This window comes from Nothobranchius furzeri, chromosome 6, assembly GCF_043380555.1.
Source record: "Nothobranchius furzeri strain GRZ-AD chromosome 6, NfurGRZ-RIMD1, whole genome shotgun sequence".
Classification (NCBI taxonomy): Eukaryota; Metazoa; Chordata; class Actinopteri; order Cyprinodontiformes; family Nothobranchiidae; genus Nothobranchius; species Nothobranchius furzeri.
In genome coordinates, this window is record NC_091746.1 from 51,561,609 (window position 1) to 51,587,007 (window position 25,399).

Consider the following 25,399-nt stretch of genomic DNA (forward strand, 5'->3'; position numbering starts at 1 on the left):
GGGGAGTTAAAAGCTCGTATTGGTCTCAATGCAATCTGTTAGGCTTTTCAAAGAACCATCTGATAGATTAAATGTTCATACTTTTTTCACTGAAGCCCTCGTCAGGAGATCAGGACAATTTCTTTTAGCCTTGTTTTGTTTCGCTGTTTTGAGCATTTTACCCTCTCAGTTTTAGTTTCAAGAGTTTACCCACACGTGCTTCTCTCAAGACTCTGACCTACTCTTGCACTTTTCATTCCTGCAAACCGTAACAGACTAAGAAAAACCAATTAACCTGACAGTCGTGTCTTTGGACTGTGAATGAAAAACATAACTGAAAATAACCCACAGACACACAAAGCAAAACTTGCAGACTCAACATTAAACGACTGAAACCAGTTACTGTGACACTGCGGCTCTAACCACAGTCTGAAATCTTTCCATTAACTGGTCTCAGGTTTGCAGATGAAACGCGTGTGGTGAATGTTAATGTAGCGTTCAGCAAGTAGAATGTAAATGATGAAAGGTCGGAATGAGATCAAACAGAAAGGCTGCAGAGCAAAGCAGGAACTAATTCCTTAATAAAGTTGAGCACGCAAATCCATGCCGAATGAAAGCGAGTCGTATTGTTGTTTTGACAAACTCTGAGACCCAGAGAGAGTAAAGAAGAGGCCATCTGGACGAGGAACTACAGACAGTACAGAATCTCTTGTTAGCATCAAAGAGTTGAAAGGTTTTAACGGATGTGTGTGTGTGCGCACATGCGTGTGTGTTCCTCTGAGATGATGTAGTCAAATAAACAGAAGTTATCCAGTCAGTAAAAAGGGCTCTGCAGACTTGCCCTGAAGAGGCCAAAAACACACAATTCCAAATGGAAAGTATGGACAGCTTCATTTCTGTGTCTCTTTCTGCCAAAGTTAAAGGCTTTGTGGTTTTTGAGCGGTAGCTGAAAGGGAGTGAAACTGAGTAATGAACTTTCAAGGCTGCATTTAACTCCTGGTGTTTCTGCTCACTTTTGACGCTTTTTACTGCACTGAAAAAGGACTTCTGTGAAACACCCTTTACATCTGATGAGGTTACTGACATGTTTGTGGGGATTTTTTGCTGAATCATGAGGTCAATCCAATCATGAAAGTTCTGAATTCTGTTAGTCAGAGAGGAAAAGAAAATCCAAAACTGCTGCTCATAAACTGTCGGAGACAAACGAGCCAAATTTTGTTGCTTCTTGTGGATTTCAGCGGACTGGGTTTGATTAAAACTTTGAAGACATAAAACAATTTAAATATAAAAGAAAGGAAAATGTTGTCTATCTAGTAAAACATTTCTAAAGGAAGAAATCAGTTACTGCAAATAAAAAAGCAAATGTTCATGCTTTGTTATCAAAAACATGACAAAAAGTTTTGTTTCTGTTCAGGTTCGGTGGGGAGATAAAGGCTCAACCGAAGAAGGAGCCAAGCTGGAAAAAGCCAAAAATGCTCGAGTTGTGATGCCGACTGAGGAGTACGACCCAGCTCCAACACGGCCTCACTACCCCACACTCAAAACCATCCATTCCCAGAAGTGGTATTCACCCATCAAGGTGCTCATTTTAATCATTTTCTAATGACAAATCCCACATTCTCCTATTCAGAGTGTAAAAAAGTTTCATATTTTCCCTGAAATGAGGTATTTTGTTCAATGGTTTTAAAATTTCTACTAAGTTTAAAGTAACACTAAATAGTTTCCAGCTTCTCCATCCTGCTGGTTGAAAATGAAATTACAACTGTAGTAAATAACCCTAAAGCACCTTGATGTAGCTAGCACTAACAACCAACTAACACTGACATGAGCCAAATCTTACTAAATAATCCACAACTTTAAAAGATTCACACTGTTGCACTAAAATTATTATTACTTACGAGTTCAGTAGCAACAAAGCCAGGTCACCATCAGTCTGATTTTGTAGCTTCCTTCAGCTTCCTCGAAAAAGTGTAGGCTGTGCTGATTTTCTCTCTGGCTTTAGTTTTTGCTCCGCCTCCAGAGACATTACTCTCTGACTTTAACTTCCAGGTCCCGCCATGATGCAAAAGCAAAATGAAAACTTATTTTTTCCTTCTCCGTCTTGAGTTTTGACAGTTGGTGAACTGATAAAGCTAACTGCTAGCCTTTTATGATATATCAGCACAGAAAGTAGCTAACAGCCATTAGGCAGGTAAAGAGCACCCCCTATAGGACACCTCCCCACTCCACAAAACTGTTGAGTGCAGTATCCGGCCAGCAGAGGGCTGCAGAGTGGTGTCAAATATGAAACTGGTCAAGTTTCTAACTAAACAATCACTGAGATCAATGCTAAAGCTCTAGCTTAAAAAAATTATTTAGTGTTACTTTAAAATATGACCTAGGATAACATTTCTGGTATTTTCAGAGCTTTTTTGAGTTAAACTCTTACGAAAAATAATTATAAACAGATGCTTCCTATTTTGAGTGTTCTTCAATAAAATGTGACATCTATGTCAGTGAATATTTTCCACCATAAGTGAAAAATGTGTTAGTGTTTCTGGGGATGAGGTGTTATCAGGAAATAAAGTTCTTCCTCATGCATTAGTCATCTGGATGGACAGTAATAAGAACCAGACATGGACTGAGCTAACCCTGTCTGTTGAATCTGCTGAGCAGCTGTTATTTTCAACAAAATGCATTCTTTGTTTATCTGTTTGTTATATAAAGCTTCCTATAAATCTAGGGAAAAAAGAGAAGAAGCTGTGGCTGAAAATTGAGTCTCATACAGAAAAAATCCTTTTTCTGTCTACTTTTAGGACTTGTTTGACTTTTAACAGGTTGACTGTGTTTGCGGCCCGATATTTTCATGTTTTTATCTGTGATTTCTGATCCTGTTTCTGCAGGGAAAACTAGATGCTCTGTGTGTGTTCCTGAGGAAAGGCTACAACAGGGTGTCCGTGATGAGACCTTATCCTGGAGACAAGGTGGGACAAAAAATGTCCAACCAAAAAAATGTCAACAAAAATGTAGAATTATGAAAGCCCACTTACATATAAACCTAAAAAAAGCGATCTGTTTTTCATAGTTATAAAATATTACTTTATTAAGTGTTTCTCAATGCCAAGGAACCTTACCTTGATGTGTTGGCCCCGCCCCGGTTGCCTACGAGATACGTCATCAGGAACCGCCAAGGCGTGTTCCAATGTTCATGCGCTACCGAGGCGTCTGTTCTCCATTTAATAGCCATTTAGCTAGCTGAGCAAGGATACATGGGAGTGGTCTTGTGGCCTAGCCTTGGTCAAAAATTCCCCAGAATACAGAAGCCGATCAGATCAGAAGCCGCTACTTCGGGGGCAAATTTCAAGTGTAAATGTAAGTCAACTAATTGTAGCTACTGGGGTCATATCTGAAATGTTCTTTTTTTTTTTTAAATATCCAAAGCAGTTAACTGGTTGGTTTGTTGCTTAGTAGTTGCAGCTTCGGTGGCTTGCAGGTAATAACTCACTTACGTATTTAATTTAACCAATATATACACAATTTAAACAGTAAAAGGCATGTTATATATTTATTGAAACTTATACATATAAAATAAAACGTTATCTCCCGTGTCACATGATGCAAGTCTGTTTCATTTAATCGTTTTATTCCACCAAGGAAGGACAGTGTCCTTGCAAGCAAGGTGCCTGGCCTGGTAAGGTGAAGCGAGGTCAGGCACCTTGACACTGAGAAACATCTCTAGACTTCTCATATTTAGGAAATAGTGCCCCCTATTGTCAAAAAAGTCACCTGCAATATTCTGTTGGTGTCTACCTTTGTTTTGATTATGATTTGGTAAATTATGAGTTACTATCACAAAGGTCTAATACTGAGTAATGTGAGGATCTTTTTTCCTATCTGTGTTGAAAATGATCTATGAACAAACATTTTAAACATAATCTGATTTATATGAAAAACAAAACTGGGGAAACTCAAGTGTCACAGATGAAGGTACAGAGAAACTCCTGTCTGGTCTGGAGAAATGCTTTGCTCTGCAGGAATCGTTTTCTGTCTTCCTGCCTCAGTATGCATCACTCACAGTGGGAAAAATGTTGTTTTGTTTAATGACACTCAATAAAAGTGGAATTTGCTCTTTCCATCTGCTGGCTCTGGTGACTGAGTTTTTTCTACCAAAAGAAATAATCAGATTTCTTATATTTCTTGCACATTTTGAAATATTAAGATTCTCTGTGTGCCTTTCTTACAGGGTAGGTGCATAAACTTCACCCGGAGGCCGTCCTACCCTCCACCCCGCTACCCCATCTACAACCAGCCCTCTACACCTGTCTATACTCTGCCACACACGTATCAGCGTCGTACGTCCGAGGACAGCCTCCAATTGCCTCCCTCTCCAACATCCATCTTACCCCCTCTGCCATCGACTCCTCCTCCCTCATCCAGCAGCTGCCCCCTGTACACCCCCCCTCCAAACAGAGCCCTTCCCCCAGCCAACACCAACAAGTCCTCTGCTCCCCCATCTCCAACCTGCTCCATCCTATCCCCACCTGAGTGCTCACCTCCTTGTAGGGCGCCTCCTCCCTCACGGCCTCCTCCACGTCCCAATCATGAGATGTACTGAAGAACAAAGATCTGAACTTGATCACAGACTAAAACCCTTTCACTGGATCTTGAATCATGTCCAATCAGAACAGTAACATCACTGACTATTCATGATTTGCACGTGATGTGTAACCAAAAGGGCGATTTGATTCAGAAGTCAAGATGATCTAGCCTAGAAAACAAAATTTTTGCTTTGCAAAGTTTGGTCTAGGAACGCTCCATTGGAGCCTCTGAAGCCCCTAGCCGCATTCTGGCTGGCCAATTACAGCTGTCTATAGGGGTTTCAAACACATAGAGAGCTGTGATTGGTCCATAATGGTGGGCCAATCATAGCGCTCTATCTGCTTTGTGAACCAATCACAGCGCTTAATCCGCTTTTTGGGCCAATCAGGGCCCTCTATTCGTCTGGTGGGTGGGATGATGCAACAGAGTGGAACAAGATGGTGACAGCTCGTTTGAAACGGCTTTACATCAATTTTGGACTATTTGGATTTGGGCTTAATTACAAACAGGAGCAGATAGATGCATTTAAGTTCTTTTTTAGATTAAAGGATGTACAGGTCCTTCTAAAAAAATAGCATATTGTGATAAAGTTCATTATTTTCTGTAATGTACTGATAAATATTAGTCTTTCATATATATTAGATTCATTACACACAACTGAAGTAGTCCAAGCCTGTTATTGTTTCTAATATTGATGATTTTGACATACAGCTCATGAAAACCCAAAATTCCTATCTAAAAAAATTTGCATATGAAAAGGTTCTCTAAACGAGCTATTAACCTAATCATCTGAATCAACTAATTAACTCTAAACACCTGCAAAAGAACCCTGAGGCTTTTAAAAACTCCCAGCCTGGTTCAGTACTCAAAACCGCATCATGGGTAAGACTGCCAACCTGACTGCTGTCCAGAAGGCCATCATTGACACCCTCAAGCAAGAGGGTAAGACACAGAAAGAAATTTCTGAACGAATAGGCTGTTCCCAGAGTGCTGTATCAAGGCACCTCAGTGGGAAGTCTGTGGGAAGGAAAAAGTGTGGCAGAAAACGCTGCACAACGAGAAGAGGTGACCGGACCCTGAGGAAGATTGTGGAGAAGGACCGATTCCAGACTTTGGGGGACCTGCAGAAGCAGTGGACTGAGTCTGGAGTATAGAAACATCCAGTTCTACCATGTACAGGCGTGTGCAGGAAATGGGCTACAGGTGCCGCATTCCTCAAGTCAAGCCACTTTTGAACCAGAAACAGCGGCAGAAGCGCCTGACCTGGGCTACAGACAAGCAGCACTGGACTGTTGCTCAGTGGTCCAAAGTACTTTTTTTGGACAAAAGCAAATTTTGCATGTCATTCGGAAATCAAGGTGCCAAAGTCTGGCGGAAGACTGGGCAGAAGGAAATGCCAAAATGCCTGAAGTCCAGTGTCAAGTACCCACAGTCAGTGATGGTCTGGGGTGCCATGTCAGCTGCTGGTCTTGGTCCACTGTTTTATCAAGGGTAGGGTCAACGCAGCTAGCTACCAGGAAATTTTAGAGCACTTCATGCTTCCATCTGCTGAAAAGCTTAATGCAGATGCAGATTTCATTTTTCAGCACGACCTGGCACCTGCTCACAGTGCCAAAACCACTGGTAAATGGTTTACTGACCATGGTCTTACTGTGCTCAATTGGCCTGCCAACTCTCCTGACCTGAACCCCATAGAGAATCTGTGGGATATTGTGTAGAGAAAGTTGAGAGATGCTAGACCCAACACACTGGATGAGCTTAAGGCCGCTATTGAAGCCTCCTGGGCCTCCATAACACCTCAGCAGTGCCACAGGCTGATTGCCTCCATGCCACGCCGCATTGAAGCAGTCATTTCTGCAAAAGGATTCCCGACCAAGTATTGAGTGCATAACTGAACATAATTATTTGAAGGTTGACCTTTTTTGTATTAAAAACTCTTTTCTTTTATTGGTCGGATGAAATATGCTAATTTTTTGAGATAGGAATTTTGGGTTTTCATGAGCTGTATGCCAAAATCATCAATATTAGAAACAATAAAAGGCTTGGACTACTTCGGTTGTGTGTAATGAATCTAATATACATGAAAGTCTAATGTTTATCAGTACATTACAGAAAATAATGAACTTTATCACAATATGCTAATTTTTTTAGAAGGACCTATATGTTTGCCTTCTTCAACAGTGGACCGCCTCGTTTACCGACATCCGTAGCGGCGAGTACGTCACATTTATTGTCCAGCAGCATGCCAAGATCGCTTGAAAGACAACGACAAAACCCGCCCCATGACGAGAGCCGTCAATGGAGCCTGGCTTGCCAGGCTTAAGATGATCAACATTAATGTAAACATTCACAGCTTTGATTCTGTCACAGTTACACTTTTCCTTTATTATAACACATTTTCTTATGAAAATTAGATGTTTTGGTTTCAGCACAGCAGTTTAAATTTAAGTCACTTTTATGGAAGCAAAAGTCTGCCACTGGAGAAAAAGGAATCACAATGGTGCATGGGTTTCAATGTTAATATTACTGACAGTCATGACTCATACCTACCATTTAAAAGTATTAAAATGGACTTTGGAAGCCACAAAAATGACTTTGAAACTAATGTATCCCCAAAACAAAGTTATAATTAAGAGAAAAGTTCACAGTTCGTAATTCTGATTATGAGACCCCACCCCCACTCCGAGGGCCGGCGGGTCAGAAAAATGCCAGGGCTGAACTGTAGTCCCAGTCCACCCTTCTTTGGAAGGGTCAGAGAAACTAATTCACTAAAACCAATGAATAAAATAATCGGAAAAGAATAAAATAGGATAAAATGCATAAAGAGTAAATTAGTAAAGATTCTGGGTCAAAAGTTAGAAACATTTGAGATTTGTCTGATGTCATTAGCTACGTTTACATGTGCCACATTTCCCCTGTCCGAGTCTAATCTTGATTAATTGGAAATCCCAAATCTCTGTTTACATGGACACTAACTGAAATGATCCGATCATGCCGTGAGTATACTTGCACCAAGCATTCACTCAGATGAAATAGGTTGAGCATGCGCAGAGTTGTAAACAAATATCGTCTTGTCCGCACAGCTTTTCCCTTGCATTTTATTTTCTTATTCTCTAGCTTTGTTCATTGACTGACGTTTTATTTCCCCGTTATGGACCACCTTAGTTTACCTCCCGCCATGTTTTCGACTTGACCCGTGCGTCTGCAAAGGCGGAAGGATGTCACGCTGAAGTTGTACACATGCGCAGTGGGCATTATTTTACTCCAACATTCTGAATGGATGTGTACATGGATGTCAATCGGAATGATGATCGGACAAAACCACCTGTCAAACAGAAAGAAATTTTATTCCAATCGGGCCGGATCGGATCCCAATATTCCGATTGACATGTTTACATGAAGAATTTTTGATCTGATAGGGCATTCATTCCAATTACTTGAGCCCATGTAAACTTAGCTACTGATAAGTCAGCAGTCTCATGAACATGTTTTAATATGATGTGCAATGATTCATGTATGTTTATTATCTTGTGTTAATTTCATGTGAAAACAAGATACTTCTGTATAAATGTTAAATGTTTAATATTTAATATCTTTTAGTCCTCCACATCGAGAAGAGCCAGTTGAGGTGGCTCGAGCATCTAGTTAGGATGCTTCCTGGATGTCTCCCTGGTAAGATTTTCCAAGCACGTCCAACCAGGAGGAGGCCTAAAGGTAGACCCAGGACACGTTGGAGGGACTATCTCTCTCACCTGGCCAGGGAATGCCTTGGGATTCCCCCGGAAGAGCAGGCCCAAGTGGCTGGGGAGAGGGAAGTCTGGGCCTCTCGACTTAGGCTACTGCCCCATGACCCGACTCCGGATAAGTGGAAGAAAATGGATGAATGGATGTTTTGTCAAAACATGTTCCAAAGCTGGACAGCCTTTACAGATTATGACTAATGATGACTTCATCCAGATTGCTAATGTGAGCAAAACAAAATGTTCTTTTAAGTGAAACCTAAAAAGTAAATGAGCTTTAAAAAAAAATAAAAAATAAAAACTCATGTTACATGTGAAGCTTTGAGGCAATAATCTTCATTTTCTTTTAAAGCCATGCTACACAACTCATATTTAATTCATTTGCTTGATTTCTTGATGTGCTAAAATGTCTCTTTACAGTGTTAATGAAATGCTACTTAGACTGCACTGCCCTCTGTGGCCAGAATACCACATTTGAAACTTCAGAGTGCCAGTCTGGTCCTTGTTAGGCTGAGAAAACAATTGAGCTGACATACCTGGCACAGCAGTCTGCTTCCAGCACATTTCCTGCATGTTTTAGATCAGGAACAGGTGATTTGTTTCATTTAGTAATGAATCACACCTGTAGACATTAATTAAGTTTGAGGAGACATTTCAGCTGTTAGATTAAGATCAGGGCTGCCAACTTTTGAACATTTCAAAGAGTGAGACGGGGTCATGGGGCTGGGAGCGGACAATTCACCGACCGTTTAGAGGGGGGGGGGGGGTATTAATAGTGAGACTTTTTGTGCTCTACATTTTATTTATTTATTTCTACTGTGTACGAAAGAGGATAAAGTCACTGACAAGACAAAAAAGAAAAGAAAGACTATTCTTACTTTTTTCTCAGATTTCAAATTTTTTTCTCAAAATTATGTTTTTTTTTTTTCAGAATTTAGACTTTTATTCTTGTAATTCTGACAGGGATTTCTGGGGAAAAAGTCTCTTTCTTTCCTTTTTTCTTTTCAGTGGCCCTAATCCTCTTCCGTACCTCTGACTTTACGGAGAGAGTTGACCTTTGTTTAATACAAATTTTCTTCTAGTGAGGAAAATTTAACATCCAACTCTCCTCAACTTCTTCACATTATCTATCTATCTATCTATCTATCTATCTATCTATCTATCTATCTATCTATCTATCTATCTATCTATCTATCTATCTATCTATCTATCTATCTATCTGCAGTAAAGAGTTACAGCAACATGTCACAAATGTCACACAGGACCTTTTAATTATAATTAATGTACATTTTTAAAAAGTTCCATCTAGGAGTGGGCATTATCATGTCATTCATAGTATTACCAGTAATTATTTCTGCCAAGAAAAAAAATATTTCACGTTTAACCCTCTGGAGGCAGGCATTGCAGATTTGCAACATTAAAACCTACCTACCTGGTTACTCCACATACGTATTTGATGAGCATTTTTTAACTCAGAAGTACCCCTGAAGGACTTAGTTGTTTGTCGTTTTATCAAAACTTATTTTGAGCCTGAGAGGATTAAGATAACTTCATTGATGTAATTGCATCCACTAAACAGAGGATTATGTTCATGTGGGTCATTAGCATGAAGTTATTGAAGTTATGAAAGCAAACATGGCTGGAATCTCAGTTTTACCTGTAATCTGTTTCTCTAAGTGTATGTGCTGATGTAATGAGTGGATGTCCCCACTGTGGGACTAATAAAATTTACTCTATTCTATTAATTCATATCAGCCAGTAGGAAAAAAAAATGTTTGAGGAATTCTGGCCTTTCCAGGCTTCTGTACCAGTAACCTGGTTACGGAGGAGGGGTTCTTCTCACAAACAGGAAAAACACACTGGTGAAGCGGTGAATTAAAACATTAGGATTTCTAATGTTAATGGTAACCAGAGGTCGACATTATGTAACATGCCACAGAGTAGTTGGTCAGCTGCATCCTATTCCAATGCTAAAAATAAATCCTCATTTCCACAAGTTTTTGTTTGATACATGTATATAATTTTTATACACAGTAATGTTAAAGGTCAGATTTTCTGATCTGAGACTGGTGAGCTCAACGAAGCACAAACAAACAAAATTCAGCTATACGATGGAAAAACTGTCTGAAAAAATGTTAACTTTATAACAATGGCTGCCAAAGCAAAGATGCTGGAGATTTTAAGAGGTAATAAGTTTATCGTTTCTGTCAGTTCATGAGTGGAGGCATGCACACAGACTTGAGGATTTATCCTAAAACCATCATTTCATCCTTTCCGTTCAGAGATGTTTACGAAGGTGGAAAGAGTTTGGCTCACGCTGAACATTTTCCACAAACTCCTGAAGAATAAAAACAAGTGGCTTATGTTTAACACACTTGTGTTTCAGGTATTTTTGTATCACAACTGCTGCAAAAGGTCATCTCAGGTTTTGAGGATTTGTTTCACCAATCAAATGAAAACAAACAATAAATGTTTCACGGAAAAACAACATGTTATGCCAAAACTACTTTGATAACAATACGTCTTTAAAAACAACAAGAACAAAAAGGTTTTATTTAAAGAAAAATCACCTTAAAGATCAGATTATTCGGTCAGCACATTTCCGATTAAATCATGGATACTTTCATCACTGGGATAAAATCCCTCAAGTATTGTGTGACTGTTGGAGTTAAATATGAGCAGGCAGTTGCCATGGACACCTTGGACACCTAGACCACCTGAGGTGAAGACAAACATACTATGATGCAGCAAAACTAACGTGGATACAACACTAGAATCCTTATAGATTTGTCATGTTGGAAAACAGGTGTTTCTAACTACATAATAATAATCAGCTCTATACTATAAAACTCAAGAGAAAACTATTAAAAATAATAATTTATAGTCCGTTCATCTTAAAGGTGCAGTGTGTAAGAATAAAGATGACATCCTGTGGTCAGATTTGTTTCCTGCAGTCTCTCCCACTCCTGTTCCGTGTGTCTCATGGCTGTTGCCAGTTAGGGATCAGCACCAGATTATTCTAGATAACAAGCGAAGACAAGTCATACAAGGTTAATTGACAAGTAGATAACTACAATTTTATAGCTGGTGCTAGCACTCTTGGGTGTTTTACGGTAGGGAGCACTTACTACACTTATTACGGTAAGAGGAAGTATTGTTTTAAACAGGGTGGTTCTCAATGTCCAGCCGCCTTGCCTTGCGAGGCGATGTCTTGCGAGGGCATCACGTGACCGCGGCTTCCATCATGTGACACGGGAGATAATGTTATATTTTATATGTATTAGTTTCAATATAAATATATAACAAGACTTTTACTTTTTAAATTGTGTATACGTTTATTAAATAAAAAATATAAGCGAGTTACTACCCGCTAGCCACCGAAGCTGCAACTACTAAGCAACTAACCAACAATAGAAAACTTCTTTGGATCTAAAAAATATTTTAAATTAGCTGACTTACGTTTTAACTTGAAAATTGTCCCCGAAGTAGCTGCCGGTTTCTTATCCGCCGTCCTTTAGAAAATACCGCGGTGCATTGTGGGTAATTTTTGACCAAGGCTAGGCTATAAGACACCTCCCGTGTGTCCTTGCTCAGTTAGCTAAACAGCTAACAAACGGAGAACACATGCCTTGGTAGAACATGAACATTGGAACCGACTGGAACACGTCTTGACGGCTCCTGATGACGTATCTCCTAGGCAACTGGGGCGGAGCCAAGACATCAAGGCAAGGTTCCTTGACATTGAGAAACACCCACAGTCTGGCTGTTAGCTTACTATAACTCTGAACAACTCATTAACAGAAGTAAAACCCCACGTCTGACTCATTCATTTCACACACGTTTCACTGTAATATTGAGTTGCTGGCAAAAGTAGCTCGAGATATTTTTATAGCAGACTAATTCACTGTTAGCACCGTTAGCTCAACGTTAGCCTGTAGCCTTCTTTACCCGATACTAGAGTAAAACAAAAAGATGGCTTCTTAGGGAAGAAAAAACTTTGGGGTCACTCTTGTAACTGGCTTCAGTTCTTTAAACAACTCTGTAGCTTTTTGCTAGCCGAAGTCGAGTTACAAATGATAGTAAACAGAAGTCTCTCATTCCTTTATTTTGAAAGGAGAAAAACTGACAACATATCAGTTTCAGTATAAGGTTCCTTCCAACATGATTGAGAAATTAGACTGTTTTGGGATTATTTCACAGTACAAATCTCACTTTATCATACTGTACCTTTAAGGCATCATGATAAATCATCTAGTGAGGACTAGTAACTGCTTTATATGTTCATTACTAGAATTACAATGTATAGATGTAATCATTTGACTTTACATTACAAAATAGGCTCTGTAAGGCAGCACGGTTAAAAAAATATCAAGAAACATCAGAAACAAAATGAAAAAAATAGAAACATTCAGCTTGGACGAAATGTGAAGAAAAGTCTATCCAAAACGATTTCACAAGATGTAAAAGTGTTCGCTCCAATCAAAGGAAATGATCTGTTAAGAACATAGCTTGAGCACAAGATGATTAAAATCACATAATACTGATTACACGCTGCTCTCTAGTGACCAGCCATTTGGGATTTTATGATATGAAACTAAAAATGTGCTTTCAGCAAAAAACCTCCAACACAGATTCCTTTGGCTTGATAAAAATGAAGTTTGGTGCCGACGATGAAGCGACAAACTGTTCATTAAACGTAAACAACTGGAAAAAGACTTTCAGCCAGAAATGTCAAGCTGCTGATAAGTTCTGTTATAAAACATGAAAATATTCAGATTTATTGTCTTCTTAAGACTAATAAAACTAAGTGTTTGAGTGTAAAAAATATGACATTAAGCTTTTAGGAAAACGCGATGTCCATAAATAAGATGTAACAGATCCTAGACGAATATTCTCATCAAGTCAAAGTTCAGCCCGTTGGTGCTGACATGGTGATGTGACGACAAAAAGCAGATAACATGACTGAAGTGGAACAAAACTTGTTAAAATAATGACTTCATTAATATTAAAAGCTAAATCTGACCTCTTTAATACTGCATCTGAACTGTACTTTGGCCTCTTAATGTTTGTTTAAAATATTCCAACTTGGCACATTTTAAAAGAAATCACATAACAATCAAGGTTTCCCTTGAGAGCATCTTGGTTGAAAAGGTGCAGCAGTGAAGGGGTCATTCTGAGTTTTCCCAGCGATAGTCCAGGAATGGAGCGGTCCCACGGCCACGGAGCCCACAGCGGCCTGCTGACCGATCCTGGAGACGACCCGGTGCACGGCCACCGGCTGCTGGAGCAGAGGAGCCTCCCTGTGCAGGATCCTCAGAGGGGGCAATGCTTTAACCAAGACATGGTTACAGTTCTCTATGTGCTGCATACTGGGCCTAAATGTGTGAGAGTCGGTGGGGGCGGATCGGTTGGTTTCCTGCCTCTTGCCAAACGGTGCCTGGAGGAAAATGTCAGATGTCTCTGCAGGTTTATGAGCTGCAGGAACGGAGGATTCTTTTCCTGGAGGGTTAAATGGAGCCAGCAGGAAGACATCAGATGCTGTTGGGCTAGCTGAAGGTGGGAACTGGGAATTGTGGTTTTCAGGTATGAAACTGGTAGAATGAGTTTGCAGAGGGTGGTTTAGAGGGCTCCAGGCATCTGATAGATGCATGTGTTTAGTATTAACACACAGAGCAGTGCTCTGGTGGATCTTCTGCTTTTGATTCTCTGCTGTAAAAAGCTCAGGAGCTGCAGACTCAGAGGCTTGATGTTTGTTAAAGCTGGGCTCCCTCTGCAGATCTGAGTGGAAACAACAGCAGAAGCATCGTCAGACAGGGTGGTTCACAGCATCTTACACTCAGATGACACTTCTTATTCTTATTTACATAAAATTGTTTAAACATCAACAAAAAGGGAAGCTTTAAACTAAATCAAGGAGACCGAAACACAAAGTGTCCTGCTGTGAGTCTTTCTGCACCATGGGTCCCCGAAGAATGAAAAAGTCAACGGGGCTAAAAATGCTATTTTATAATCTGCTTTGCCTTACGCCCTGGATCGCACATAGATTGTAATGCAATTTAAATGAAAAGTAACGACGGGTGTTTCAACCATACCAGTCACGCACGTTGAGATTTATCAGCTTGTAAAAGTTCGTAATTAGCATGACTACAAACTAGAAATCGGCACGTCGCATATGTGACGTCAGCACCTAATTTCCTCTTCCCAAAGTAGCCGCTACTTACCAAATGACCAGATTTATGGTGGTTCTTTCCTCCTGTGGGAAGTTTGCTGAACTTACAGCTCTTTTCCCTCAATTTTCTCCATGTCTGGTTCGATGACGACACTACACCCCCAGCAGGTCCCTGAGGTCCAGTGATAACTAGTTAACTCTATGAAGACCTCTGCATGGCCCCTTGACATCTTACCCTCATCTTGCCTCTGTCAGTGCGCCCCAGGGCAGCTGTGGCTACATCGTAGCTCATCACCATCAGTGTGTGAATGTGTGTGTGAATTGATGAATGATACACTGTAGTGTAGTCCTTACTCTGAGAGGCGCTACACAAGTCCGGGTCATTTATCATTTATCACTTTGTTAAAAAAGTGCTTTTCAGTCCATCGGTCCCAGCGTGCTCTCTATAATTAATGCTTCTCTGGTCTCTGGTCAGGTCCCTGCTTACTTTAAGAATGCTGTAATCCACCCGCTTCTTAAAAAACCGAGTCTTGACGCCTCTCTCCATAGCAGCTTCAGACCCATCTCTAAACTTCCGTTCATCTCCAAGATCTTGGAAAAGGTTGTGGCTAAAAAACTCACAGCTGCTCTTGATGAACATAACATCTATGATAGCTTCCAGTCAGGTTTTTGTAGAGCTCATTCTACTGAAACATCTCTTCTTAGGGTCTCTAATGACCTTCTGACTCACTGTGATGCAGGGGACTGTTCTGTTCTGGTCCTGCTGGACCTGACTGCAGCCTTTGACACTGTTGACCATCACCTGCTACTGGAGAGGCTGAGAGACTGGGTAGGCCTATCAGGATCTGCTCTGGAGTGGTTCTCCTCTTATCTTTCCGAGCGCTCCTTTTCTGTGGCCGTCTCCAAGTTTAGGTCCTCCACCACCTCACTTGCCCATGGTGTCCCACAAGGTTCTGTGCTGGGGCCTCTGCTCTTACTCCTCTATCTGCTTCCCCTTCAGCACATCCTGAGCTCCTTCAAAGGAATCTCCTACCATCTTTACGCAGATGACATCCAACTGTACATCTGCCCTGTCTAAGCTGCAGCTGTTACACACCTGCTTAGACTATTAAAACCTGGATGGCTGGGAGCTTTCTTCAGCTGAATGAAGATAAGACTGAGATCCTCATCTGTGCCCCAGACAAGCTGGTTCCCAAAGTCAGAGACTCTCTTGGTCAGCTTGTTTCTCACACCAAACCTTCTGTCAGGAATCTTGGCGTGACCTTTGACCCAGCTCTCACCCTGGATTCTCATGTCAGTTCTCTTGTTCGCTCTTCCTTCTTCCATCTCAGGAACATTGCTAAGCTGAGTCCCATTCTGTCCCACTCTGAACTTGAGACTGTTATCCACACCTTCATCTCCTCACGCTTAGAATACTGTAACTCTCTTTTCACGTGTCTGAGCAGAACCTCCCTGAACCATCTACAGGTGGTTCAGAATGCCTGTGCTCGGCTTCTGACCAAGTCCTCCAAACACACCCACATCACCCCGCTTCTCCTCCAGCTTCACTGGCTGCCAGTCAACCTCAGGGTTCATTTCAAGACTCTAGTTCTGGGGCCTCATTTATCAAGCTTGCTTACGCACAAAACGGGGTCGGAAAACTGCGTAAGCAACTTTCCATGCAAACTTTGGGATTTAGCAAAGAAAACATAGCGGAAAAATGTGCGCAACTTTAAGTTGACTAAGGGTCTTGCTTACGCACATTTTGGACATGGAGAGCACCTGCAGCGCTGCTGCTGAGAAGAATAAAATTATGAAATCCTGCAGCATTATCACTTGCTTCGTTTTCACACAGAACAAGACCCCCCACACGTACACACACACACGCGAGGGTGCATACACACACACACGCACAAGGGTGCGGGCGTGTGCACGCACACACACACACACACACACAGCTTGAAGTGCAGAATATCAGCAGGGGGACAGACTGAGACAGAATGTCATGTGTCTGTGACAAGTGTGTGCTGAGCTCAAGTACGGTTTTGGTAATAATTCTATGCAATATTTGATAAATGAGACCGCTGGTCTATAGGGCCTTACATGGACAAGCACCATCTTACATTGGCGATCTTCTCAGTCCCTACACCCCCAGCAGGTCCCTGAGGTCCAGTGATCAAAGCCTGCTGGTTGTGCAGCACACCAGGCTAAAGACCAAAGGTAACAGATCATTTGCTGCTGTGGTCCCCAGACTCTGGAACTCTCTCCCCCTGAGCCTGAGATCAGTGGACTCAGTGGTCTCCTTTAAGAAGCAGCTGAAGACTCACTTGTTCAAGCTGGCTTTGGTGTGACCTTCTTCACCCTCTCCTTGTTCTGCTCACCCTACCTATTCCACCTTCCTCAGGATCCACTGATTTCCCTGTTTCCTATTCACTCTCTTTCTTTACATTTTTAATCACAATTGTCTGTTTTTTGCTCATTTAAAATATATTTTAATCATTTTCTAAATTCTTTTTTATCTTTAACATTTTTTGTTTTTGTGAAGCACCTCGTGATTTTTATCTTGAGAGACGCTATAGAAAAGATCTTTTCTTCTTCTTTCGTGAAGCACATTTGTAGTTCTGGACTTATTTTCACACAAAACCTAAAATATCGTTGCCCCCATTTGAAAATAAGTACGTTCTTGGTATCAAAATGTGTGTATAAAATTCACGGACATCATGTGAAATACATGGCACAAAACAAGCGGAATTAGAAAATTGTGTTTTTAGCCTCATTGACTTGCATTCATTTTTTCGCTCTTCCAGGGACCCATGATGCGGAAGTGGCTTAGGCTCCCTATAATGTTTGGGTTTAAAATGTTCACGTTTCAAAAATGATTTTATTTAGAATTTAATTTAGTCTATTTGCACTGCATTGGATAAAAGTGTCTAATAGTGATGTACATAGTTAACCGGTTAATGTTGTAATTGTGTAAAATAGTTTTGCTCGATTAACTGCTTCTGGTCCTTCTGCTGTGCTGGGGTGTAATGCATTATTTGCCACTAGATGGCGCAAGAGCACCACTATCAAATGAGTTTACTGGGCAACCACAAAAGAAGAAATTAGCTCATCACATGACCAAACAAATGTGCTCAAACACGTAGCAGTTAGCAAAGAGCACAGCGTGCGAGAGATTTATAGTTATTTCATTCTTGGAACACAAGCCTCACATCAAAGCGCTGAGCCTGGCAGGACATGGTGCAGCAAACTAAAGTGTTATTTTAAACTGTTGCCTCCAGATTGTGCTTCTAAGCACGAATCACAAGAAGCACAACAAGTTCTGAGTCTGACGGATATTTCAGCTGTCATCCCACTCTCTCTACATTTTCATAAATGTAACAGGCTTAGTCCCGGTTAACCGGTTATTAACCGTTAAGGGGCATCAATAGCTGTTCAAAGAAATTTTGGAAAATGTGCATCCCTAGTGTTTAATAAATTAATAAACATAAATATGGCTTATATGAGTAGAAATCTAAACAAATGAAGTATAAACTATTTACACATCAACACCCTGTTGGAGACACAATTCCACTGTTTTAGAATTGCTCCCAGGGCCACACAAAATCCCTCAAAGGGCTGCAGATGGCCCCCAGGTCCCACTTTGGGACATGCCTGCCCAAAGTGGGGCTGGTTGTTTTGATTTGAAACCTTCTTGAATTATAATTATTCTTCTTTAAAAATGTTCACTTGAGAATAAAGATGAATTTGAAATAAATACCTTTAAAATCTACATTTCTACACAACATTCTGGGTAAAACTGTAGAAGTTACTGAAATAGACCACTGAATAACATTCTGATCCAAACAGGAGATCACCGAGGACAAAGTTACACGCTTAAAGAATCAAAACTCAACATGTGGACATTCACATTTAGACTTTATTTGCCATCCCTTTATAATTCTGAAGTCATCTCACAAAAATAGGAGCACACTTTTCCACAGCTCTGACACAGGTTTGGGCCAAAATGACAAGAGCATCTCAAGAACACTTGATCACATCATTGACAGCTTTTATTTTTGGCAAAAATAAATAAACAAAAAAAAAATTGTGGGCTTCTGTTTCACATCAGGTTCTCGTCTAACTTGACTTTAGTGATCACAACAGCACACCAACATTTACGGGGGGGAAAGCTCGGGAGTTGCATAGGTTCAAACAGTTCTGGGAATGACTGAGCTGTTCAGATTGGGATGATCGCAAACGGGACCTAAATCCTTCGATTACTCATGAAGGAAAGACAGGAAAGACTTTCCGATGGTCAACATTGTAGCGAGGAGATGGATGAAACAAGGGCGGTTCTAGTGACACCAAGCTTAGGAGATCAAACTGAAAAGAGATGCTGAGAAATTGTTTCATGTTGTCACTGAAACAAATAACTCCAATCATGTATTTTTGGCAAGATAGTTATGTATAGTGAAAGCTGTTGTATCTAAAGCAACTGTCACTGAATTTTTGTTACACATTGTTGTAATTATTCACTACAGCTTGAAATCGTTAAAAGTATTTTTGTGGTGTTTTCTTACAAAGGTACCTCTCTAACAGAGCTGCTGGCCTAGACCCCTTACCCCCCTAATGTTGGCCTAGAGCCCCCCTTTGTGATGAAATATTAGCGTTTGGCATTTTTCTCAGATTCGAGACCTGAAGATCGTTTTTTTCGGGACAGTGGTTGCCCATGCCGACTATAATTAAGATGATATTGCGCACAGGTAGTTGAAACTATATCCTGATAAGTTTATAGCTTTTTAACTTCCTGTTATTAGTAGATCTCTCTCCAAGAGTTTTTCGTGTGCTTTTTCCAAGTCCTGTTTTGAAAAACAACAACACGGATAAAAGCTGACGAAGGTAGCCTAAATCATGCACTGGAAGCATGCCATCTTCATTTCTAGCACTTCTGTGCTGATTGGAGCAGATCCGTTCCAACCCTCCACGTGTTTGTAACGCTGTGTGATAACCGCCTTCAGACCGGCACACCTCACAGAGCCCCTCTCACACGTGAAACACCAGACAGTTCTGTAAACCGTAATAAGAAACGCAGACGTCTAGAGGACAGCAGTAAGTCAGCATGCTACATGGGCAGCTCTGACTACCTGAGAGAATTAAGGAGGGAACGGACAGCGTGGGTGGGTGGGGTCTGTGCTTTCGGGGGACATTTAATGACAAACTGATCACTGCCGCCCACACAAAACTAAACAAAAACACATCCACACACACACTTATAAAAATACTACACACCTACCCACAGGAACGTAACATTCAACAGCACGTCCATGCTTCTCGATATGAATCACTAAAACCTCAAAAAGCACAAATTCTAACGAAACAAGACGGGATCTCAAACCCATAAAACTCTTCCCTTAGGAAAAGACTAGTCCGAATAAAAATAGAATCCTTCATCAGTCCATGTAAACATACATAAAGTCACTTTTCTCTTCACAGGGTTGGAATAAGACACGGGATTACGCCCAATCCTCCAGGTTAGACTATCATCTATACATGTCCATGAGTAAATAGAACCAAGAAGAAGGGAAAAAATAATCATCTTAGCACACAATTCTGCACAGAGGAAGGAAATATTTATAGAATGTTCAATATTATTGAACAATTAGGATGTTAAGAATAATAGATCAATTTTTAATATAGACTACTATTTTTTTCTTACATTCATTCTCTTAACACTTTATTCATATTAACATGTATTAACAGGAAAACAATGTCATTCATATATATATATATATATATATATATATATATATATATATATATATATATATATATATATGTATGTATGCGACATACATCAGTTTCACAGAAAAAGCACTATGTCTTCCACAGGTAAAGCTTTGTGACGATGGTGAACGGTCTGGATCAGAGCCTGCAGAAATGTATTTACATAAATTAGGAGTAAACAAATGGGAGGAATGTGGGCGGGACTGAACAAATAAATGCTAATGTGTTGCAAAAATAGATAAATAGAGTTTTTATCACAGCCAAGAAACAGCACGACTTTGTGAGTTCTGTTTATGTATAAATGCTACTGTTTTTTCTGTTATTTCCTATTCTATCGTTGCTTTACTGAATTATTTTTCATGCACTCTCTACTGATATGGCACGCTGCTATTGATGCATTTAAACGACCCCGATTTAATTCCAACACAACTTTTTCTCCTTATTGAAGCGAAATGAGCAAGAAGAAAAGCTGAAACAGGCCAAACAGACACCTTCATACTGTATGGCTGGATTTGCATTGCTGTGTTTTGAAGCTCCGCCTCATTCACAGCCACTTTATGGCACTTCAGCGTTGCGTGTTGATGGCTGTTCTGCTTCCAGATTGTGACTCATCTTGATGCTTTGCAATCTAATCTACAGCAGCTAAAATGTTGGTACTTTTGTCAACCTGTTGCTCTGATAAAACAACATTTATGAGTCTGCGCGTATCGGGCAAAACAACGCTCAGAGAACTTGCGCTCTCTTCACACAAACAAACCTTGTCTGAATGAATGGTCACTTAATTATTCTATTATTTTTTTCCCTTCAAAATGTGCAAATAAATTCAGGGAGGACAATTTAAAAGAGGCAAACGACGACAATTTTCACTTGTGCACGATTACTACGACCACTTAGAACTATGCTTATTATACATTACAACAATGATCTTTTCTTGTTCGCTAGTAGAAATAATGCTGATTTCTTCAAACTGATAAGATTTTTAACTTTACTCTGTAGAACAGATGGTCAATTTGTCACTTTTTTTCTTTAGATGGACAAGATGCACATAGACTACAACAAAGAGAGAGAGAGACAGAGAGAGAGAGAGAAGATGAGAGATGAGGAGAAAGCAGATGATGCCATCGATGCAGCAGAAAGCAGAAATGAAGAAGCGCTGAAAAGTGAGGAAGATGAAGGTCAGGGGGAGCAGAGGGGGGTTAGCTGTGTTGATAGCTGTTATGCTACGCTGACAGTTATCCAAAGTTACGACTTCTACGAGAGGGAGGGGGGGACGTCTACAAGTCGATGAGCTGGTCCACCAGAAGCAGGGAGCGGGCCAAGCTGGGCAGGCTGGATTCAGAGCCGCCACTGTTACTGCGCGAGTGGCCTCCTGAAACTGGCCGGAAAGACAGGGGATGGGAGGGAAGGGGTGGGGGGTGAGTACAGACAAACAGAGGAGAGGAGGAGCAGAGGAGTCACAACAAGCAAACAGAGCAGTCAAAGAGAGGGATAGAACAAAGATTGAGAAAGAAAGAGTTGCTACTCTTAAATGACACTTTTTACTTCTAATCAGAGATTTTTGAATTCATTTAGTACATCAGAACAGCCGAGGTCTCAGTTTACCTACACTTCTATCCAGAAACTTAAAAAAAACACCTACCTTGGGAGTTTTTCCGCCCCGTGACAGGAATAGGATCAAACTCATCCTCTGTAGCTGCCTCCGCACTCGTCTGCTGGGCCTCCAAGTCTGAGATCAGGAGAGACGAGACTGCAGAGAGCAGAAGAAGGTTGGGATGATTATCTGATGCTTCATTTATAACATCTGCTGCTCTCCAGCTATATTCATTTGAATTTCGTCAGCGTGCAACGATCAGACATCTAAAACACAAACATCGTCACTTAGTTGTAGAAACACCAAACCTACACACATCGAGTGCTTCTGCAGGACTAAGTACAGCACAAACATAATCAATGCTTTTCAGTGACTTTATCCATCAGCTGAATGTGCCGTTTGATCTGAATTTCCCTGGAGAGGAATCAAAGCTTTCCCATAGACGGGTTTCTAATGACGCCCGGTATCAATCTGACACTCGATTTCAGAGAACGACCTTGCACATAATCAAGAATGGCTTCACAGATAAATCTTTTAACGGGACACTATTATGATCAAATGCTTAAAATAAAGGAATCCGAATGATATCCGTGTCACACAAAATGCGCTTCAGAGCAAAATGGCAGATTGTTTACATCCAATCAATGTTTTCCTTTAAGTTCTTTTAAAGTGATGGTGTGTATTTTCCCTGGCAATAGGAGGCAGTATATACCAAAATCGTTACAAGCAAGCGATATTTTTGTGTTTGATAAGACCTTACTAACGGACGCCCATTAGGGTCAAAAATTTCCAATGAGTGCTTTGTCAGATTGTTGTGTAAAACAACGTTTAGGAATGACGAAAGTTTTGTAACAGCTTTTTACAAATCAGTACATGTGTTTTGTCCTCTCGGGCTCCCGTAGAAGGAAACATCACATCTAATATGGAGTTGCCCAGAGATTTGGACCCACTCCCATGTATTTTAGACCCGATTTTTATGGTTATATGTTACAAAGTGGCCAATATTTTTCAAAAAACTGGGCATCATTTAAAGTCTCTTTCCAGAGTATTCCTCTTATCCGATGTCACCATCTAGTGGCTGACAAGCATACCACACATACAGTCTCTTGCTCTGTTTTTTTTAAGATGGCGACTTCACGTTTCTTGTTTATTAATGTGCTTCTAGCCGACAAACGGAGCTAAAACACGCTGTTTTACAAGTATTATTCTCATATCATGTTGTGTTCTCATATATTTATATTTTAGAGACTTACTTGTCTGTGAAAAGTTCATCATCTCTGCATCAGGTGAGGTACTCCTTAAATTAGCAGCATGTAAGTGGTAGTCTAATGCTATTGGTTAGTTCTGGTTGGTGTTTAGTTTCCTATTGCACGGAGCTCTGCGGGGCAGGGGGTGTGTTTAGCAAAAGAAAAAGACGTATTGCTTTCATTATATCACAGTACATGATAAGACTTTTTTAAAGATCACTTTCATGGATTCTCCTCCTTGAACCGTCACCTTATCGTGGTGGAGGAGTTTGAGTGCCCTAATGATCCTAGGAGCTATGTTGTCTGGGGCACTTAGTGCCCCTGGTAGGGTCTCCCATGACAAATTGGTCTTAGGTGAAGGGTGAGACAAAGAACGGTTCGAAGGATCTTTCATGGCGGTTAAAACGAAGAGTCGGAGTACCCGGCCCGGAGGGTTACCGGGGTCCCACCCTGGAGCCAGGCCTGGGGTTGGGGGCCGTGAGCGAGCGCCTGGTGGCCGGGCTTTCGCCCATGGGGCCCGGCCGGGCCCAGCCCGAACCGGATACATGGGCTCGTCCAACTGTGGACCCACCACCCGCAGGAGGAACATGAAGGGTCCGGTGCAATGCGAATCGGGTGGCAGACCAAGGCGGGAGCCTTGGCGGTCCAATCCCCGGACAAGAAAACTAGTTTTTGGGACATGGAACGTCACCTCGCTGGCGGGGAAGGAGCCGGAGCTTGTGGCAGAGGTTGAGCGGTACCGGCTAGATATAGTCGGACTCACCTCGACACATTGCATTGGCTCTGGAACCCGAGACCTGGAGAGGGGTTGGACACTCTACTTTGCTGGAGTTGCTCCGGGTGAGAGGCGGAGGGCAGGGGTTGGCTTTTTGTTAGCCCCGAGACTCTCTGCCTGTGTGTTGGGGTTTACCCCGGGGGACAAGAGGGTAGCTTCCTTGCGCCTTCGGGTCGGGGAACGGGTCCTGACTGTTGTTTGTGCTTATGGGCCAAATATCAGTTCAGAGTACCCACCCTTTTTGGAGTCCCTGGGACGAGTGCTAGATAGTGCTCCATCAGGGGACTCCATTGTCCTGCTGGGGGACTTCAATGCTCACGTGGGCAATGACAGCTTGACCTGGAGGGGTGTGATTGGGAGGAACGGCCCACCTAATCTGAACTCGAGCGGTGTTTTGTTATTGGACTTCTGTGCAAGCCGCAGTTTGGCCATAACGAACACCATGTTCGAACATAAGGATGCCCACCGGTACACTTGGTACCAGGGCAGCCTAGGTCACAGGTCGATGATAGATTTTGTAGTCGTATCATCTGACCTGCGGCCGTATGTTTTGGACACCCGAGTGAAGAGAGGGGCGGAGCTGTCAACTGATCACCACCTGGTGGTGAGTTGGATCAGATGGCAAGGGAACATGCCCCGTAGACCTGGCAGACCCAAACGCATAGTGAGGGTCTGCTGGGAACGCCTGGCAGAAGAACCTGTCAAGACGGTCTTCAACTCCCACCTCCGGCAGAGCTTTGACCACGTCCCGAGAGCAGTGGGGGACATTGAGTCCGAGTGGGCCTTGTTCCACTCTGCGATTGTCGAGGCGGCTGTTGCTAGCTGTGGTCGTAAGGTGGCCGGTGCCAGTCGTGGTGGCAACCCCTGTACCCGCTGGTGGACACCAGAGGTTCGGGGAGCCGTCAGGCTGAAGAAGGAGGCCTACAGGGCGTGGCTGGTCTGTGGGTCTCCGGAGGCAGCAGACAGGTACCGGATAGCCAAGCGGGGTGCAGCAGTGGCAGTTGCCGAGGCAAAATCTCGGGCGTGGGAGGAGTTTGGTGAGGCCATGGAGAAAGACTATCGATCGGCTCCAAAGAGGTTCTGGCAAACTGTCCGGCGCCTCAGGAGAGGAAGGCAGCAACTCGCTCACACTGTTTACAGTGGGGATGGGGAGCTGCTGACGTCAACTGAGGCTATAGTCGGACGGTGGAAGGAATACTTTGAGGAGCTCCTCAATCCCACCAATGCGCATTCCAAGGAGGAACCAGAGCTGGGAGGCCTGGGGATGGACTGTCCGATCTCGGGGGCAGAAGTTGCTGAGGTAGTCAAACAACTACACAGCGGCGGAGCCCCGGGGGCGGATGAGGTTCGTCCTGGGTATCTCAAGGCAATGGATGTTGTAGGGCTGTCATGGTTGACACGTCTCTACAACATTGCGTGGTCATCGGGGGCAGTTCCTAGGGAGTGGCAGACCGGGGTGGTGGTCCCCATCTTTAAGAAGGATGACCTGAGGGTGTGTTCCAACTATAGGGGGATCACACTCCTCAGCCTCCCTGGAAAGGTCTACTCCAAGGTACTGGAGAGGAGGGTCCGATC

The 25,399-nt window shown here is 42.0% G+C and overlaps 2 protein-coding genes across 5 annotated transcripts in view; one reads left to right on the forward strand and one right to left on the reverse strand.

Annotated features, from left to right (window-relative positions):
• The window catches only part of LOC107373148 (anthrax toxin receptor 1), a 29,285-nt gene extending 20,569 nt beyond the window's left edge, over nucleotides 1-8,716 (forward strand). Inside the window, exons 16-18 of the mRNA XM_015941322.3 lie at nucleotides 1,394-1,558; nucleotides 2,862-2,942; nucleotides 4,202-8,716. Of these exons, the coding sequence (XP_015796808.3) occupies nucleotides 1,394-1,558; nucleotides 2,862-2,942; nucleotides 4,202-4,573 (618 nt within the window). The 3' untranslated portion in view covers nucleotides 4,574-8,716. The remainder of the gene's footprint in view (nucleotides 1-1,393; nucleotides 1,559-2,861; nucleotides 2,943-4,201) is intronic.
• Nucleotides 8,717-12,383: 3,667 nt separating this feature from the next.
• aak1b (AP2 associated kinase 1b) overlaps nucleotides 12,384-25,399 on the reverse strand; it is a 30,956-nt gene continuing 17,940 nt past the window's right edge. For 3 of the 4 annotated variants that reach the window (XM_015941335.3, XM_054744292.2, XM_070552303.1), the window contains 2 exons: nucleotides 21,851-21,958; nucleotides 12,384-14,075 (listed from right to left, as the gene is read on the reverse strand). In XM_015941335.3, coding sequence (XP_015796821.3) covers nucleotides 13,414-14,075; nucleotides 21,851-21,958 — 770 coding nt within the window. In that variant the 3' untranslated portion in view covers nucleotides 12,384-13,413. Of the gene's footprint in view, nucleotides 14,076-18,344; nucleotides 21,587-21,850; nucleotides 21,959-25,399 lie in introns of those variants that run through there. The other variant, XM_015941340.3, reaches the window with a different exon arrangement.